This window comes from Melospiza melodia, chromosome 6 (assembly GCF_035770615.1).
Source record: "Melospiza melodia melodia isolate bMelMel2 chromosome 6, bMelMel2.pri, whole genome shotgun sequence".
Lineage (NCBI taxonomy): Eukaryota > Metazoa > Chordata > Aves > Passeriformes > Passerellidae > Melospiza > Melospiza melodia.
Genome location: NC_086199.1, coordinates 52,034,753 through 52,055,989, shown reverse-complemented (window position 1 = coordinate 52,055,989; position 21,237 = coordinate 52,034,753). Strand labels below are relative to the sequence as shown.

At 40.8% G+C, this 21,237-nt stretch overlaps 1 protein-coding gene across 1 annotated transcript in view; it reads left to right on the top strand.

The window, feature by feature from the left end:
• Positions 1 to 15,931: 15,931 nt before the first annotated feature.
• The window catches only part of SLC17A6 (solute carrier family 17 member 6), a 30,901-nt gene continuing 25,595 nt past the window's right edge, over positions 15,932 to 21,237 (top strand). The window contains exons 1-3 of the mRNA XM_063158148.1: positions 15,932 to 16,284; positions 19,203 to 19,455; positions 20,387 to 20,505. Of these exons, the coding sequence (XP_063014218.1) occupies positions 16,199 to 16,284; positions 19,203 to 19,455; positions 20,387 to 20,505 (458 nt within the window). The 5' untranslated portion in view covers positions 15,932 to 16,198. The remainder of the gene's footprint in view (positions 16,285 to 19,202; positions 19,456 to 20,386; positions 20,506 to 21,237) is intronic.

Genomic DNA, 21,237 nt, shown 5'->3' with positions numbered 1-21,237 from the left:
TGTGCTGTCAACCTGTGTGTGAACATTCCAAGAAATGAGAGAGGAGCTGAAGTACTAGAAGTGAAATACCTGGATAGAACATTCCTACAGATTTCTGCAACTCACAGTGTCTGCTGTGTTCATAGAGATCCATTTTCAGCCAGGCTGCTTTTCCCTGCCTTTTCTGGATGCAGTTTTTATTCCTACAATGCCAGGACCTGAGGTGCCTTCTCAGGTTCTCAGTCCCACATGCAGCTTCCACACACAGCACAAGTGGTTCACATGCATGCACTCTGAATAGCTTTAGTGCATATACAGGGAAAGATGGCAGGGCTGAAGCTTTCCCAAGGCTCTGGGCAAGTCCTGCAATACACATTTTAATCTTAGAAGTCACTTCTGGGACCAGCGAAGGGCTTTGGATTAATTGGATTGGATTAAATCACTTGGAATTGGACTGAATCACAGGGAATCTGGCTTGAAGTTCCTGACTTGCTCTCAGTGGATGTTTTTATCCCAGCATGTCACCTCTCCTGTGCTGTCACCTTGTCACGATTCTGGGAACAGGGTCACCTGCCACACTTTGTAGCTCATTTCCTTTGGAACTTTGAAATTACAAACTGAGACACATGCAATTTGAGCAAATTAAAGAAAGGTATAAGATGAATAAAAGAATCTTCTCTGCGTTAAAAAAGGAGAGAAGAAAAAAAGACCAAAACAAGCAAGGAGTAATTATATAATATGGTACCACTACTGTGCTCACTAGGGTGCTTAATTAAGTATGAAAATAAAATAAAACCATTAAAAGGAGAAGAAAATGGTAGCAAAAGGAGGAGAGGAGGGAGAAAAAAAAAAGATGAAGGAAGGTGCTGTTGATATGCAGGATATAGGGGACATTTATATATTAAGTTGTGAGTTTTCAGGTGCATTCCAGCTTTACTCTTGGAGGTTAAACCTTGCCTCCACCAAGGCCTGTAGTAATGGGTAATTTAAATTTAAAGTTTCATTTGGGATACAATGTCAGCCAAAGTAAAGTATATTTTATAATATAATATAAGCATGGCAGCTTGTGAGAAGGCATTCACAAATTCTGGTACAAACCTGGATCTCCACATGATCAGAAACTGTAACTACTCTTCAGAAGTCATAATTCCTTCATTTAACTTGTGCACCACAATTCAGTGGTTCTACTTGCTGAATCAGAAAAATAGATGAGCCATCTATATGATCTATCCAGCCTGAAGAGTATTTCTAAAAATTAACTCCATGTTTATTCTATACAAAGAAAAAAAATTCTAGGGAGTGGTGAAATAGAACACATTTTTCCAACATTTGCATCTCAAATGGTGCAAAATATGCTGTCTTACAGGAGTAGAAAAATAGGTAACCCATTCCATAATCAGTGGATTAGTGGGAAAGAACAGCAAGATGTGGGAGAAACAATATGCCAGCATCTGAAGTCTGCAATTTGTTTGAGATGTGTAGGCTGGAAAAAAAATAAAATCTTGTCTTATATTCCTCAAAATGTTCAAAATTAATTTTAAAAACCCAGTGTTTCTGAAAATGCTGTCTTGAATGTTTAGGACACACTGCTGGGAGGGTCACTAACATCTGGTGTGGCAAGAGGTTGTGTCCAGAGAGGGGAAACAGAGGCCTCACAAAGGACTCATTTAAAAACCTTCCTTCCCTAAACAGATGGAGAGAAATAAAGGGGGAAAAGGATGATCATTGCCATATGAAGGATAACAAAATTATTTCCAGACTTTTGTGTGAATTACTGTGCAACCTCATTAAGCCTCAGCTACATTTTCTTGACTGTCTGCCTTCTTAAGGGTGGTCATAACAATTTTTGCCTTGGCGTCCTTAAAAGGAGCAGCTAAATTAAATCTCATTCTGGTTTTAAATAATCATTGTCTTAACACAACACTTACATCATTTAGATGCAACTCAGGAAGGGTTTTTTAAGCAAGTACTGAGAAATCTGCTGGGAGATGATGAGTAGGATGTGAAATTCAGCAGCCATATCAATTTTTGGAAGGTGCATACGCACATTCCCCTGCAGTAATTAGTGACTATGCTTTCTCAGGCAGAAATGACTCAGTCTGAACCATTTGATAAGGGGAGGATTTTTTTGTTTTAATTACTCTTTTTGACTCCTCAACAAACCAGTGCTGTTAGCTTGTCAGAAACATTTGTATTTAAGTCACTGACTGACCTTGCTTGGCCCCTGGGTGTTCAAAGCATCCAACACTGTTCAGCATTTCAGTTCTGAACAGTGCTGGAAGATGCAGAGGCCATAGGAACTGCTTCTGTCATCAGGAGGCATTAAATAAATGAGCTTGTTGTGATGCTGGCCCTTCCTGTGCCTTTGATTTTAGCCCATGGAAACAATTCCCAACTCTGTGTGAGGAGTTACAGGCCACAAGGGTTTGAGTAGAATGATAGGGAATTTGTCGCAGGGTGAAAAAGTAGAATTTTGGGGTTTTTAGAATGGGGGTTCAGGAGGCAAGATGGAGGAATATGGGCAACAGATTTTGAACTGAAAAAGCTTTGAATAATTGGAAATTTTCTAAATGGTTATTAAATACATTTGGGGAATATTTTAAAATATAAAGAATGGAAGTTTTAATTATTTTTAATATTTTTAATATTTTTATTTTATTTTTTCATTTAATATTTTTATTTTTTATATTTTTATTTTATTTTTTATATTTTTAAATTTTATTTTATTTTTAATTATTTTTGTTATCATCAAAGACAAAAAGATTACTGCTTCCTGCAATTCTCAGTCTTTCATCTTGTTCTGCAAGACCGAGTTCCCAGTTACCACATTTAGATACATGTGATAGTTGTTGTGTGACCACAGTATCAGACAGATTATATTGTGAACATAAGAATAATAATATATATTGTGAACGTAAGAATAATATATATTAAATTTATCGATGAAAATTATATTGTGAACATAATGATAATGATAATAATGATAATTATAATAATGATAATATAATAATAATAATAATAATAATAATTAATAATAATAATAATAATAATAGTAGTAATTTTATATGTATATATAATATAACCTATTCAGATTACCTGGAGAATTAAACTCAGACTAATTCATAAATAAAAATCCTGAGTAGTATCAGCAATTTTAATACTATCCAGAAGAAAAAGTTACTGCTCATGCTCAGTTTGCTCAGTCTTCCCTGCTGATGCACAAAGAATTTCTGAACCTGATTTTTGTGATAACAAAAGAGCAGCTACTAACAAAAAAATGGAATTACACTTTGGTCAAGTATTAATTAAGGGTATTAGAATAGGGCCCTGTGTTTAGCAATATTAATAACTGTTAATTACACTTGTTGATATTACTAAATTACATTAATTTTGAACATTATCTCGTCCCATTTATGTCCCTATAACCTTTTGTGGAACAGCAAGGAGTGAAATACCAAAAAGCACGGAGCAGGAGGTGATGGAGCTGACATGAACATTGCCATCCCACTTGTGCTGGGAAGGGGACATTCCTCCAGTGCTGGGATCTGTAAATTGCTTTTCATCCTGCTGCAGGGAAAGGGGGTAGATGGAGCATGGAGCATTCTGAAAAATCAGTAATGTTTATGTGAAACAGAAATTGCCTCCAGCCCCCTCAGAAGAGCTTAGTGAGGGTTTGCTCAGAGGCTGATAACCTGCCTGTGGAATGGGAGGGGAATTCCTGATTTGTAGATTTCCTGCCTAAATGCTGGCTCTCAGGAGAAAGTCCTGCTGTATTAAAGTCACATTCCTTGAGTTTGGGTTCAACAAGAGAAGCTTGGCTGGTTTGTTGTTCTCTCTAAGCACCTCTGTGCCTCAGAGAGATTTCAGAGAGGATCCTCCTCTCTCTGTCCCTCACTGCTCATGTTTTCCATCCCTCCAGGCTCTGTGGCTTGTCACCCATCCTTTCAGTTTAATTAATGAGGATCATTTTGCAATCTATTGGGAGTGCTGGAGAGCACAGGGCAGCTTTGGAAGGGCAAGCAATGGATTTCTGAAGCCTTTTGGAGAGCACTGCACAAGGTACAGGGCATGAGTGCTCTCAGGTGCTCATGCAATGGGGAAGCCTGGGCCGGCTGCAGCACTCAGGTTAATGTTAGCAGTGCCAAATAAATACCTCCCAATGATTTATGGTGTGTCCTGACGGTGGAGCACACCCTGATCAGAGAGGGATTAATGTTCTTGTCATAAATGGAAAGAAAAGAGAATCCTGCCAGGGAAATGTGTCTGTGAAAGCAGCAGAACGTCTCAATGCACCAGCAGTGACTCAGTGACATGAGACTGATTTAACACATGGATTCAGTGGAGACTTTATTTAAGATAGGATTCCTCCAGGGAAAGGTGTTTTCATGAGCCAGTGAGGCCTCATAGTAAAGCAGGATTTGGAAGTGAAGAGGACATGACTGGCAGAATGGATTTTTTGGGGTTACTTACTTTCCAGCCATTCAGTTTGGGGATATGCATTTATTTCAGAGCTTTGATTGTTTGTCACCATGGTATTTTCTGAAAAATCCCTTTGCCAAGATTTCTTCTCCTGGCAAGATGAGAAGCCTCAGCTCCTCCATGTTTTGCTGCTCTGAATGTGGGCTGGAGATTGTTTATCCAAACATGTGAATTGGTTTTGATTAATGACCAATCAGCATCAGCTGTGTTGGACTCTCTGAGTCAGTCACAAGTTTTCATTATTCATTCTTGTTAAACCATCTGATGTATCCTTCCTTTTTCTTTAGTATAGTTTTAGTATAGTATTCTTGAAATATAATATAATATAATATAATATAATATAATATAATATAATATAATATAATATAATATAATATAATATAATATAATATAATATAATATAATATAATATAATATAATATAATATAATATAATATAATATAATATAATATAATATAATATAATATAATATAATATATCAGCCTTCGGAGCACATGGAGTCAGACTCTCATCTCTCACTTCGTCCTGGGGACCCTCACAAACACCACAATTATTACATGATTATTCCTAACAGAAAGCCAAAAAATGTTCAGCCTGTTGTTGTAAAGGCACTAAGTCCAGCCTTTGTAATTCTTCTGATGTGTTCAGCACTTCAGAAGCCAGAACATATCCACAAAAAAAAAAAAAAAAGAGGAATATGTAACATCGTGGTAGGGGTGAATTGTGGATGAATTGGCAGTCTCAGACCAATTACTAGACACATCAAAACAAAACAAAACTAGGGAAAACTAGTGCCTAAAATTCAGCCTATCATGGTAAGGATAAAAAAAATGATGTGTCCAAAAAACCATTCAAATCACTGTAATAAAATTTGAGTTCTTTTTTCTGAAATAGCAATGGGGATTTTATTGGAGTTATGTACAAAGTAAGACACAGAGTGTGGAAACAGGAAAATATTAAGAGAGGAAGAAAACAATTAAATGTAACAACCTGGGTATTGCAGACATTAATTACCTGGCTGCAGCCCCTAGGGTGTGAGCTCTGGACATCTGGCAAACAGCAACAAATCTGTGCTTGCAGCCTCCCTTTCCTGACATATTTATTCATATCTCATGTTCATCTTTGCCTGGCTGTGGCATGATGGACATTTTCCATGGGTAAAGCAGGTTTAACATCTAAGGAATACCCCAACAGGGCTTCAGAACAAACAAATGGTGAGACAATTTTTTGAGGAACAAACAAGCAAACAAATGATGAGACAATTTTTTGAGGAACCAGCATTACTTCTGAAAGGAGAGCATAGAGGATGTGAAAATCCTGTGGAGTCTTTCTCAGCTGGTAGAATGCCATGGGCACATTTAAATTAGCTCCTTACAGATGGGCAGATCCTGAATTCCTTTGCATATTATTCCTTTGCATGTTCCTCTGGATATTATGCAGAGGTGTGCCTCTTGCTCTCCTAGGTAGGAACACAGCCCAAGTTTTGGCATGTGTCTCTCTCCTTCCAGCTGTTATTTTTCTGATAGATTGAGAAGTTTCTGCAGCACTGGGACAGAACAAATAGCATTGTCTTGTCAGAGCTTTCTGTCTGCACTTTAGTATTTGGCTTTGGCAAACAGAGTGGGATCCCTGGATCACACGCAGGCAGGGAGAGACAGCACTGATGGAAATCCTGATCACTCCCCAGGCACTCAGGGACAGCACAGGAGCTGCTGCTGAGCACTCCTCCTGCTCTGGAAAGAGAAAAACCAGGAAAGAACTGCCCATAAAATAGATTCCCTTGGGTAGAAAAGGGCAAAACAGCAAATCTCTGGGCCAAGAGGAGTCACAAAGCGACTCAAGTACAGAAAGAGCTGTAATAATCAGACATAATTCAATAAAAGTCCATGGAAAGGCCCAGCAGATGTCAACTACTAAGACATCTATTAAGGCTGTTGGAAAGAAAACCAAAAGCCAGAAATGCTTGTCCTGGATGAAAATGTTAGCATTCAAAAACACATAATCACGAGAGATTATATGCAGTGCTTTTTATTAAAGAGCTCTGGGAATCAGGGTATTACTCAAATCTGATTCCGACCATACATCTGAAATGATCATGTTTTTATACTCTATCATTATATAACTTTCATGTTAATTATTAAACTTATATTGTTTTATTGTGTACATAAATTTAGACCCCCTCCGAATTTCCAACATAGTTTCTCATTATTCTTCTTATGGTTACATAATAATTACATTTAATTACTAAACAATCATCACATCTAACAATTATATAATTTATCATACTGCTTACGCAGGTGCAGTTGATCTGGGAAAGCACGAAGGCCAACATTTTAGATTCTATCTTTAACTTTTTCCAGGGCTCCACTATCAAAAACAGCAGCTTAGACAGACAAGGAAACCTTGGGCCTGGTGAGGGATGAGGGTTCAGCACAAGCCCCTTGAGCTGTTTGAACTTCCAAGTCTTGCAAGCAGGGCCCAGAACAGGTAATTAAAATTCACCTCCCCCACAGAAGAAACACTGGAATAGCTAAAAATGTCTAAACTGGTCACACAGAGGCTGAGTCACACAAAAATCAGCAGACCTTCTCCAGGGGAATCACTGAGTTGATCTACCAGGTCTGTGATGATTTATTTATAACAAACACTAAGAAAAAATAGATGGAAAATATTTACACTTAAACACCAGATTATAAAATGGAATGTGTATGAAATCTGAGCTCAATGCTGACATTTAGAAAAGATGTCTGAATCGAGAACATGATATTTTTAGCCACATTTAGGTATTTTTAAATGGATGGGTTGAGTGCTTTGGCCTGAAGTAATCTGTCTATGTGACATCCTCATCTTCCCTCCTCCCTCAATGCAACCACCACTGAGGCCATTAGCAGGGCCCTAAAATAAAGCAGATATTTTCCTGTCCTCTTAATTTATTGCTGCTCTAACATTTCTGGGAGAGAAGGAACACCTTCAGTATTCCACATATCAACAAGAACAGCATTTATGTATTTTGATTCCCTTAAAATCTTCTACAGTCTTTGGTTTTCCTTTGCAAGAACAACACTTGGACATTTCTCTCTTCATGGCCATGCTCTCCAAAGAAGATTTCTAGCACTTCTGAAGTATTTATGAAAGAGGTAAGACCTTGTGGTTTAGAGAAGACACACTCATTGTCCCTCAAAAGATGCAGCAAAATCAAAGATAGTTTCTGCTATTAATGAAACATTAGATCAACACAGCAGCATCTAACACTGATGGATTCAGTCCTATTTTCTAACTAAATGAGACATTTCCTTTTGTGTGTGTGTGTGTGTGTTCATTTCCTTTCATAATCACTATTGAACCCATTTTGGTCCCATTTGGCAGAAATATGAATATGCCAGCATTACAAGTTCCCTACGATTAAAAAAAATAATTTACCAAAAGCAGAATTCTAAAGGAAAATAAGAGAGGCACAATAAGGAAGAAGGAAAAGGGATGTTGATGACATGACAGAAGCCAAGTCTGCTGACAAGAAAGCATTGTAGACCATGTAGGGGAGCATTGAGATCTCCCAGATCCTCACCAGGGTTTCTGAGCACAGGAGCCTCAGAGACTCAGATGCATTCATTAACATTCATTATCTTTCTCAATTACCTTAGAGGTCTTTTCCAACCTTGATGATTCCATGATTCCATGTTTCTGTGCTAGTATCTGATTTTATATTATGAATACAATGATGGGAGTATGTTTATTACAGTATTACTCGCTTGAAGACATGCTAGCACTGTTAACCTGGGTTAGTGGTATCTAATGCAGATGCAAATGTTTGACACGAGAAATCTGCACAGATTTCATGTTCTGCTATTTTGGATCCATACTGGAGACAATAATTTTATGCTAATTCCAAGTGAATTCAAGAGAATAGATGAATTACTTTCAGTCCTGAATTTGTGTGATGGTTGTCAGCTTGTCAAGAAATTAAATCAAAGAAGGAAATACGGGATGGATGAAAGTCTCCCTCAGATTTCTTTCTTGGGCAAGCATGACAATTACTTTCTACAGACTCTGCTAACCCCAAACATCCACTAAACACATCCTCATTTACTTTCTGCTACAATGAGCTCTGCTCGTTGTCTCAATATCCTTCTACAGAGAAAAGTTATGGCTTAGCACATGAAAATACACATTTGTCCACTAGTAAATGATTTTGTGGGTATAGATTCTAACATGTATGTCTTTCTCCTTAGGGAAACAAATATGTAAAAAAATCTACATACAGTCTTCCTACACAGCATTTACTGCATTTTGTAAATGTATTTTAGTCTATTGAAAAATCAATATTTATCCTAAAGAATAATAACCCCCCAAAAACTGAGGCATATTAAAGCTGAGTGACAAATTTGGGTTACAATATCAGTCTCAGATCCAACATGGGAGTCCAGAACCTGCTCCACCACCCCAGGCATCAATCTGCTGTTGTACTAAGCACAATTATTTCTCAAATATCTATTGTGAGTTTTCTTGGGTTGTTTTCCCCCACCAGGAATAGTTTCTTGATCAAATAGTTTCTTGATGCATCTGATACTACTTTTGGTATTTCTTTAAGTGTTCTAGCAAATGAAAGCATATTCATTTATTTAAGCCCTGTTCTGATCAGGGCAACTTGTGATCTGAATCAATGAAAATTCCTCCCCAAACTTCTCTTAATTCATTTGAAAATAAAGCTAAGAGACAAGTCAACAGAAAATGAAGGGCTACTCCATCCTCATAAAATCTGCTTCTGATTTTCTAACTCTTGCAATAAAAAGCCACCATAACAGTCTTCGATTTCTGCATTTCTCACAAGGTTTCTCATGCAGTGAAAAGAGACCTGACCAAGCTGACTCTTGCATAAAAGCTGTTAAACAATCCAGTGATGGTTATCCTGGAATAATAATGTAATCACAGATTAATGATATCAACCATTAGTCATCATGGTGATAAAAGACAGCACAATGTGCTGCAGTCACAAATCCTTGGCTGAGTTTGGTGATGGGTGATTGCCTCCCACTCCCCAAGTGTTGCACGTTGCTCCTGGGCACTGGAGAGCTGTGCCTGAGCCCCAGGGCTGGGGACATTTCTGCATTTCTGCATTTCTGGCTGTGCAGGGGGACAGATGGCTCCCAGCCCTCTGGGATGCTCTGCGTGCACCTCATGGAGCAGCTCTGGAACGCAGGGAACAGATGTTCCTCTAATGTGTGGGAAGAATATAAGCATCTCCATTTACTTTCAAGAGAAATGTATTCAATGCTGTTAAATTTGTCCACAGATATACCAGAAAAAATAATTTTAAAAAAATTATTATCGTTACTTTTATGATTTAAAAGGCATTAGCTGTTGGGTGGATTTTATCAGTTTGTTGGGGTGTTTTTCTCAATAAAAATACTGATAATAAAAATGAACTAGATTTTAGACAGGAAAGGCAGGATGGAGGAAATAAATGAATCTTTTTTGTAACACAACAGAAAAATTTCCAGCCGTGGAGTAGTCCTATGTAGTAACTGCAAATCATCTGGTGATTTTTTATTTTTTTCCACAGAGAAATCTGCAATACCAATAGAACATAAAAATTGACTATTTGCAATTCTAGTCATTTACCTAAGCTCTTTTACCACTAGAGGGCTGAAGGAACAGATTAAACAAGAGTTAGAGTATCTGATAATTAGGCACTAATAGAATGAACACTGAGAATTTATATGCTTAGAAACAAGATATTCCTAAATTTAAAAAACAAAAGCAAAACCCATAAAAAACCCAAAAAATCCTGGAGTTTGTAGCATATCTTTAGAATATTTCATCATCTATGCTAGTGCAGAAATCCCTGAGCAAATTACCTCCAGCTTGGTTTAAAACTAGAAAATGCCCTGAAAAATGTGTGAAACTCCTGTATTCTCTCCCTTTTCATTTCTGGTGCCTGCTAGAGCACTGGCAAAGCAATGTAAGGGCATTCTAGCAGCTGCACGAGCAATTGGGAGGAGCAGCCCAGTCTGCAAGCAGTAATCTGCCAAATTCCAACCACAGCTGAAGCAGAGGAAAAGCTGCTTTGCTTGACCAAGCCCGCAGCCACTCTCACGTTGCCTCTGTGGACAGATTCCTGCTGGATTTTCCCATTTTTCCCTGTGATGGTGGCATGAAGTTCCAGATTTTTATTTCAGAAATGCACAACCTGGTCGAGAGGGAGCATGTGAAGGTGTGAATCCTTTACAGCTTGGCATGCGAAATTCAGCACAGACACATCTTTATTATGTCAGCTCATGGACTCTACATCTAAATCCTCAAATGATGCATTCTGCAGCTTTTGCTAAATCCTCAAATTTATGTATTGTGCACTTTTTCAAGGGATTTGTCCAGCAGTGAATCGTCCTGATTCAGGAGAATAAGAGAAATCCCACCAAAGGTGTTCAGGAAGTGATCCTCGCAAATCTGGAGGGAGAATGAGAAAGTTCCTGGTTTAAACCAATCTTTGGGACACATTTTTCTGCCTCTTCAGTCAAGATTTGGCACAAGATTTTATTTCACTCTTTTCTTTTAATGGTAGATTTTTTTTTTTCAATAAACAGTTTACTAAAATAAGAGTTTACAAAGCTCTTGCTTCAACCAGAAAACCTTCTTTCTGGTGGCATGGCAAGCATGATGATTATTTTGGCATTGCTGTGTGATTTTGTAGTTCCATAGTCCCAAGGAAGGTAAAAAATTGCTTTGTTTTTCAGCTGACATCAAATCCCATTAGATTTAGTGGACAGCTACTGTAAACAGGAGTAATAATTAGACCATAATTCATATTTTTGAGGCATGTCTATGCTGTCCTCAGTACCAGAGGATTGTATGACACACAGAGGTTGAATGGCATAACTAAGATTTTGAGCACATGATTTTTTCCCTGAAGATGACTCTGTATTATTGAGAGCAGTATTCTGTCACCTTTCTGTCAACAGGAGTAACAAAATGTCTCAGACTTTGTGTGTATTATCATATTGAGTTAAAATAACACATCTTTGCTTATTTTTCAAAATTAATCATAAAATGTATGTCCATTTATAAATTCTGCTTGCGTGACACTTGGGACAGAGAAAATTCATTTTTAGTGAATCAACAGCACAGATAAGGTCAAAAATAGAATTTAAATAATTACTGGTTTAAATCACTGGTAGGTACCATGATAGAAATTTTAGCTCACTGTGTAGTTTTCTTCAGAAAGGCTAAAACTTAAAGAGAAGGGATTTATATTGGAGTATTGGCTTTGAACTTCTCTAAGAAAGCTTTACAATATTTAGGCACTATTCTGAGGGTTATTGTAGAAAATTTTGAGATTAGATACATAAGAATAAGAAAAAATTAGCTAAGAACCACATCTGAAAGATATTAAATTCTTGAAATAACTCAGTTCAAATTTTGCAAAATTATCTATTTATAGAAGTAAAAAAACAGGTAAATTTTCAATCCTTCAGCCTTCACATAAGCAAGAGTTAAAGAAAATCCAAGGACATGAAGAAAATTGTATTTAATTGCTGTATTTCAGATGAAACAATAAGTTTTCTGTTCTGTGTGAAAAACACAGTCATCTGCAGCATCTTGGATTGCACCATGTCATCCCCCAGATATTGTCAGAGCCATTTCAGAGCCACAGTTTTTGCTCAGCAACTTTTGGCTGAATTTCTTTTCTCCTGGTCAATATGAGAACATTCAGCAGTGATCACCTGGGCTAGAACGTTCTGCACAACTTCCTAATTTTATAAATATATTTTAAAATATATATTTATATATATTCTGCATTAATTCTTGTTTCCCTTTACCACTGACACCAGTGGAAGGAGCTCACTGTGATCTCACTGAAGTTTGAGTGCACTTTTGTGAGTGGTCTGTCTAGGACAGGTGTTAGTTATAAAAAGAACTACCAATAACAATTTTGATTAATGTTATGTGCTGTTTCTTCTGGAAGTGGCTTGTTCTACCAAGGTTAAACACTCAATATATGATGTTTAAAAAGCTGAGAAGACTGTACAAGTTATGTAGAACTAATGAGATAAGTTCACTGCTCTCATGTGAAGCCAAACCAGCTGGGATTGATCAGGACATGACTCGGTAATATCTGGATGTACCATCCGAGAGACAAAAAATTTCATTTTCAGACAGCTGCAGCTACAGCAGCAGAGCCTGGTCACTATAGGGTTTCACTGTATCAGAGTTGCTTTACATATTTTATGTCATTAAGGGCTATCTAATTCTCCTCTAGCAAGAGAAACAAGCAGGAATGTGCCATCAGGAGTCTCCATTTTGGTGTGATATGATAAATTATTTCTCTTTCCCAAATCAATCATCATTTATTTATTAAATGCCATTGTTTTGCTAATACTCAGTAGCCATAGCATCAAAGCCATGCCAGGGATGAGCTTTCTAAAAAAAGGGCCAGAGCTCCTTGCACAGCATAAACAAACAAAACCCAGCAGCCTTGAGAGCCTCAAATTCCAGCTCAGGAAAGGACTCAGTGCCTTTCTGAAAGGCTTGAATTACAGAATCCAACCCCATTTAATGCATCCCTGCAAAACAACGCTCTGTTCCTGCTGCCTCCCAGGAAAATCTATTAATCTGGGTTTCCTTTGAGCATCTGCAGTGGCACAGTGGAGCCGTGAGGCGCTGGGAAGAAGAGCTTATGTAACTGTGCAGCTTTTCCTCTTCTGGGAAAAACCTCCCAGGTTTGCCTTTTCAGGCTGTGACAGTGCTGCAAACCACATCCCAAAGCTGCTGTGGTGCAGAAACCCGGGCAGTGCTGTGATGATAATTAGCAACGTTTCCATTTCCCATGGTCTACTTATAATTTCTATTATTGGTAATTCTTGGTAATTCTTTTACGGTTTTGAAAGGAATTATTGAAATTCTACGTCGATCAGTCAATTATGGGAATTTCAATATTAAAATAATTGGTCTTGTACACATTTATATGCGCTGTAAAACTTCATTCACCCTCCAGCAGAGGGCAACATCTGAAAGAAATATTTCTATAAACCCAAAGAGCAGCTCCCTTTCGGATATTGCAACTACAACATATGTTTTCATCAGGGAATATTCCTTTGAAAATACAGTTTGCATTTGGTTACCCACTGGGCAAGTGAAGGAGCTTAATATTATTAGAAGGACTTGCTTAAAACAAAAATTTTAATTGTTTTTTAAGTAGCACGTTACAGAAACTTCAAAATGAAATAAGAGAAATTTAATGGCTATGACTTAGAAATACCGATTTTTGCATCTTCCATTTTGTTCAAAGAGATAAAAGTTTATTATTATTAGATTCTGAAAGGAAAAATAATTCTCTTCAGAATACACTCAGTTCATTCCAGTGCTGTAAACACCACAAGCCAAGACTGAGTGTTGCAGTGGCCTACTCAGAGGCATGAAAACAGAGGACCAAAAAAGAGGTGGAAAATATTAAATTGCTTTCCAGAAAGCAGTCCCTGATGGATTCTTAACATGATCTAAAAGAGGCTGCGTGAGTAAACGTGGGTTTAGAGGTAAATATACCCATATACACCTGTATCTATTTACCTATATAAACCTATACCTGTACCTATATACGTGTATAAACCTATACCAATATCTATATTAACCTGTACCTGTATCTATATAAACCTATACCTATATACCTATATGAACCTATACAAATATCTATATTAACATATACCTGTACCTATATACCTATATAAACCCACACCAATATCTATATAAACCTATACCTGTATCTACATAAGCCTATACCTATATAAACCTATACCAATATCTATATACACCTATACCTGTATATAAACCTATACCTTTATATACCTATAGGAACCTATACCTATATTAACCTATACCTATATCTATAGGAACCTATACCTATATCTATATACATTATAAACCTATACCAATATACCTATATAAACTTATACCAATATCTGTATAAACCTATACCTATACACCTATACCTGTATCTATATAAACCTATATTAGTATTTATATACCTATATAAACCTATACCTATATACCTGTATAGACCTATACCCATACACCTATATAAACCTGTATCTGTATCTATATAAACCTATACCTGTATCTCTATACCCATATACCTATATAAACCTATACCAGCATCTATATAAATCTATATATATATTTTTATATATATATAAACCTATACCTGTATCTATATACCAATATAAACCTATACCTACAGGAACCTCCACCAATATCTATATGAACCTAGACCTATATCTATATACCAGTATAAACCTATACCTATACACCTATATAAACCCATGTCTGTACCTATATACCTTTATAAGCCTATACTATATACCTATATAAACCTATCCTATATACCTATATAAACCTATACACCTGTATAAACCGATACCTGTATCTATATAAACCTATACCTATATAAACCTATACACCTGTATAAACCTATACCTGTATCTATATAAACCTATACCTATATCTACCTATATAAACCTATACTTATATCTATATAAACCTATACCTGTACCTCTATACCCGTATACCTGTATAAACCTATACAATATCTATATAAATCCACACCTATATCTGTACACCTGTATAAACCCATACCTAGAGGAACCTATACCCATATAAACCCATACTTATAGGAACCTATACCTATATCTATATAAACCTAGACCTGTATCTATGTACCTATATAAACCTATATCTATATGAACCTATACCAATACCAATTTAAACTGATACCTATATCTATATAAACCTAGACCTATATAAACCTATACCTATATACAAAGCTATGCCTGTATCTATAAACCCAGACCTTTACAAGCCTATCCCTGGGGCTGTGTAAGCAGACAGCGGGTGTTATCTGTTCATGGCACCACAGCAGCGTTATTGCGGCAGTGCCCGCCGTGCCCGGGAGCGGGGCCGCCTGCACAAGGCCTGTCCGAGGGCACCGAGGGCACTGTGCGGGCTTTACTCGCAGTTGTACGCGGGGCTGTGTGCGGGGCTGTGTGCGGAGCGCCGCGCTGTCCGAGGCGCGGAGCGGAGCGGGGCGGGCGCGGCGCTGTCCGCGGTGCTGAAGGGCCGGAGCGCCCGGAGAGCGGAGCCGCGGCCGCGCCGGGAGCAGCGCTGAGCGGGCGGACGGACGGACAGACGGACGGACAGACGGGCAGAGGGAGGGAGGGGTGGCGGGCGGGGGCCGCGGGCACGGCGCGGCTCCGCTCCGCTCTGCTCGGCTCGGCTCGGCTCGGCTCCGGGGAGTTGGCAGCGCCTGCCCAGGGCGGCGAGCGCACCCCGCCCCCGCCGGGCGCACGCAGCGCCCGCACCGCCTCGAACGCTCCGTGCCGGGCATGGCTCTGCCCGCGGCCGCCGCTGCCCAGCCCCGCCAGGGCCCGGAGGGTCTGTGACCGAGCCCGGCAGCTCCGCACCGGCGGAGGAACCCCGGGCCGCCCGCAGCGCGCCCTCCCCGCCGCCCCTGCCGCTGCCGCACACAGGCGCGCTCCTCGCCCTCCCCCCGGCTCCGCACGCCGTCCCCACCTCGCTCACTCACACACACTCACACACACGCGCACTCTCCTCTCGCTCTGCCTTGAGCCGCAGGTGAACCGATAGCCATCGAATGAGGACGAAAAGTTAAGAGGTTAAAGCAATATGAACCATCGTTGCTCGTAGCGGCGCCGTATCCAGAGCAGAGCATTATCCGGCGAGCATCCCCAAAGGAATGGAGTCCGTAAAACAAAGGATTTTGACTCCCGGCAAGGAGGGATTGAAGAATTTTGCTGGAAAATCGCTTGGTCAACTCTACAGGTAAGAGTGATATCTCTTATAGGATTCTACTTGCCAGAAATATTTGGAAGCTCTCCGTAAGCGCCCGTTGCTGCAGGAGATGGAAAGCTTTGAGGTTAGCGGTGGCAGGGCTGGGTGCCGTTCTGGTTCTGCTGGATATAATCTAGATGCTGGAAACTAGTGCTGAAGCTGCTCAATATGGCACCCTCGTAACTTCCCTGTCTGACTCGTAGATGGTGTCAGTAAAGATGCAGCAAAAGATTACCCCACCTTTCTTCCACAAAAACGGGATCCCATCTTGAAATCCTAATCAGGAGACAGCAGCAACCTGTATTATTGTTCCATCTTAATTTCCCAATGCACCCACAGGATCTTGCCCCCTGCCCTTAACAAATATATTTTAAAAAATACGGTTTTGATTAGTCTTGTCCTTTGTGTAATTCGTCGTCAGATGAAGGAAAACATGGAGATGTATAAATAATTGATATCCGAACGATTTTTTTTCTCCTGAAGCTGAAACATATAGAGGAATGTGTTTAATTATTTATTCCTCTGCCTTTAGAAACATCTGCTTGTCCTATAAATTATATACAGCTGCAATTGCTAAACTCAAAAGCATCACTTCTCTATATTTATGCGTGCAAAGAACATTTCTACCGTCGTCCAGCCCTGTAATAATAAACCCAGATTCTTGCATACCCATGAAGTGCATGCACTAAAGTTCACACATCGTTCTCCATCCAGTCTGGTGACTTTAGTGACCTCCACAACGTTTGAGAATAGTCTATGAAATTCCAACAATTTTCGATTGTTCCGTCTGCTGGAAATTACCCCGAAATATTTGGCTTGGGCTGTTTGGTTAGTTTGGTTCGGTTTTTGGTTGTTTGTTTGGGTTTTTTGTTTTGTTTTGGTTTAGTTTTGGTTTTTTACGTTTGTTTGGTTTTTTGGTTTTGGGGTTTTTTTTTTATTTTCCGAATTGCAGCTCTAAGGCAACTGCGGATTTGCCTGCCCAGGGTAGGTCACGCAAAAATCTTTTTTCCATACCTATGCGGCAGTGCTGGGCACAGACACCAGGCTGTTCCTCAGCATGAGTCACAACTTCTGCTGCCATTTTAAGGGAAGGGGACATATCAGTGAAGTGATACAGACAAAACTGAGGCTTCCATTTTCATAGGAAGTGTACCATTGAGAAAAGCCAAAAGCGAAATTAAAGTCATCACCAATGCAATTAATTTCCTACGGTTTTTGGTTATATTTCAGTCATTTTCAATAGCTGAAAATTAATAATAATAAAAAAGGAAAATCCAGAATAACTGCTTAAAATGTAATTTAGGAAATACACCCTTTTTTTCGTTCTTATAGGGTCTACAACATTTAAATAAAACTATTATCTCTACTACTTGCAGCTACACAGTGAATAATGGAGAAACGGTGCTTGTATTTTCCAGCAAAACTCCGTTTGAATTCACACCTCGAGTAACAAACGCGTGATTTGCTAATCTTTTTCAGCTCACGGCAATTAAGTACTTTGTTTATTTTTCTTAGAATCTAAACCATTTTCTTGCCTCTTACACATTGATTTCCAGTCTATTTCCGAAGACAAGACGCCCATTCAGGGGGAAAACACACCTACCCTTTATCCACTCGAACGAATTTTGAACAGAAACCCACGGTAGTTTATTTTATTCACCACTTTAACACATTTCTCAATGCCGCGATCTTTAAGCATGGAAATAACACGCACAAAAAAAAAAAAAAAAAAAAAAAAAAAAAAAAGAAAGAAAAATCAAGAGAATTTCAGCTGAGTAGTTTTTGGAGAAAATACAGGGATTTTCTCCCGAACACGGAAAACCTTTTAAGCCTTATTCTGCTAAGTGTTACTGCCCTATCAGCCGGATGAATTAACCTGAAAGAGATGCTCCTCCGAGTGAGAAAACACTTTACAGCAGAGTTGGGAGGCAGCGGTTGTAGAGTCCAGAGCGTCACGTATTTGCTTCTCAAGATGACAAAATTGGTTTTCTTTTCTAAATTTTAAATATCTCTGTGATTTCGGAAGAAGATTAAGGGATTGACTATGGGATACTTGCTCTATAAACCTGATTTTTCATGCTACCGACGCAGCATTTAGAAAGATTAAAAAAAAAATTCTGGATGTTCTAAATCACCTTTCGTGGTATTTTCCAGCTGATTGGAAACAGCTGCAAACAGCCTTCAGATTCCTCCAGATCGTTCTCTGGGAGACACAATTTCCAAGCGAAACCGAGGGACTGAGGGCAAGGCTGCTCTGGGCAGGTTGAACCTGCAGAGCGCTCCCAGCGTGCAGACCTTTGGGGAAGCCTTCTCCGGCGATGCCAGCTCTTATTCCTGGCTTTTTTTTTTCACTGACAGCCATTTTGCAAATGTAAAATAAATAGCAATATCTCCCTCTCCTCCTCCCTCCTCCCTCCCCTCTTTCCCTCTTAACATTTCTTTTGTTCGCAGACCTGGAGCGAGGCGCGCACCGGGATCACCCCCTCGGTGTTTCTGGCACAGAGAGGGGGCAACAAAACGCCCAGGAGGCAACAAAAACCTCCAAGAGGCAACAAAATCTCCTTTTTTCTGTGTCTGTGCCCCTGGCTGCCCAACATGGCGCCTCTGCAGTGGTTCCAGATGCTGCCTTGCTTGGTGCGCCCTACATATTCCAGCACAAGTCTTTAATGATAGATGAGCAATTCCCAGGCAAAGCTCCTCCCTGGGCTGCTGCGGAGGGCTGGGGGAGCCGGGCATGACTAATCCTCACTCCCACAGGTCACCGCTAAAGAACAGCTGAAGGTGAATGGGAAGCGAGGAGCAAATCCTCGAATCAATCTCCGAGCCGGAGGAGCGAGGGGAGCGGTGAATTTTAAGCCTCCAAATCGTTGTGCCTTCAGGCCTTGACCTTCCCTTCTTGTGTCGGGCAGAGTGCTAGAGAAGAGGCAGAAGCCCGGGGACACCATCGAGCTGACGGAGGATGGGAAGCCCATGGAAGTGCCCGAGAAGAAGGCGCCGCTGTGCGACTGCACCTGCTTCGGGCTGCCGCGGCGCTACATCATCGCCATCATGAGCGGCCTGGGCTTCTGCATCTCCTTCGGCATCCGCTGCAACCTGGGGGTGGCCATCGTGGACATGGTCAACAACAGCACCATTCACCGAGGAGGAAAAATTATAAAGGAGGTGGGCACCGCTTCCCTCGTGAATGCCACGTCCTCCCCGGTGCAGCTGGCAGCGCAACACCTGGGCACAGGCGGGACGGGGCCCGGTGCTCCCCGGTCCATCCCCCTGCCCCTCCAAGGACGGGAATCCCGTTCCTGACGCAGAAACAACTTCTGCCGAATATTTCTACTTTTCCATTCAGTTCCTAGCCCCAGTTTGTGCTGTTAATGTGAGGACAATTCGCTCCACGCCGTGTCTGTCCCACACAGCCTTGAAAACCGCAGATATCTCCTGAAATAAACGCAGGGGATGGGAGAAGGAGGGCATCGAATAAGGGGCTGCTAGGGGGTGCATCCCGCCGTGAAGGAGGCGGGGAGGTTCAGCAGGAATGTTTGAAAACACCGGGGCTAATTGGCTTTGATAAAAGGCGTTAAATGATAAGAGAAACGATAAGGTTTAAAGCGAGTTAAAGAGCGGTGAGAAAGATGCGGTAAACGGGGATGAGGCTTAAACACCCAAATCCCTCAGGGCTGGCAGGAGGTGCGTGCGGGCTGTGCCAGCGCTGCCCAGCCGTGCCCAGCCGTGCCCAGCAATGCCCAGCCATTCCCATCCGTGCCCAGCCGTGCCCAGCCGTGCCCAGCAATGCCCAGCCATTCCCATCCGTGCCCAGCCGTGCCCAGCCATTCCCATCCGTGCCCAGCCGTGCCCATCCGTGCCCAGCAATGCCCAGCCATTCCCATCCGTGCCCAGCAATGCCCAGCCATTCCCATCCGTGCCCAGCCGTGCCCAGCCATTCCCATCCATGCCCATCCGAGAGGCTCGGGGCTCTGCTGCTTCCATCGCTGTCCTGGGTTTGTTTGCTGACCTGCCACGGGGGGCTCGGACCGAGGGGCACAATTACAGCTTTCCTCTCGTCTTTCTCTCCCTCTGCCCCGCTGCCTCGCATGGGAAGAAAGCGAAGTTTAACTGGGATCCCGAAACGGTGGGCATGATCCACGGCTCGTTTTTCTGGGGCTACATCATCACGCAGATCCCCGGAGGGTACATCTCATCCCGGCTGGCAGCCAACAGGTAACAGCAAATAAATGGTGTCTAAAGGGGATGCACCCCAAATTAACCCCGCACAGCCGGGGCTCCTCTGTACCCCAATTTAACCCCACCAAAATCTCGGCTTAGGGAGGCAAGGACAGCCTGCAAGCTATCCCGGAGCTGCTCTGTGATGGTGTAATACTTCACATTTCACCAATATTGCTATTTCATCAGTATTGCCCAATGTTCCTTCCTGCAACCCCCCCGAGCTTGCGGGGGATTTTCTCATATTGGTTTCCTTTTCCTTTAGAAGGTCACTTAAGGAGGTTGTGGCAACGATATTCGAACAGCACGTATTCAGAGGCAAATTCAAAGATTCATTATTTCATCAAAGCTTGAGAGGTTTTTTGTTGTTTTTCCCCCCCTATGACTGAATTAAAGAATTTTGTGATTTTTGTTTTAATGAAAAGGAAAACCGTCAGCGGGAATTTTTCATTAAAGCATAAATGAATTTAGAATGGCCGAAAAACATGCTTAAATGAGACTTCCACAATGAAAAGAAAGTGCAGATGGTCCGGGGACTTAAGGACTCGTTTCTATGGTGTCTGGCATTTTTTCAAGCACGCAGGGTGCGATTCTACCTGTTAATTAGATCCACTGAGTATTGGAGACACATGAGGCTTTCACATCCCTGCTTAATGCCACGGGCTCATCGCTTGCAAAGGTCCTAGCGCCACTCTGCAAACCAGCACTGAGTGCAAATGGATGCGAAAC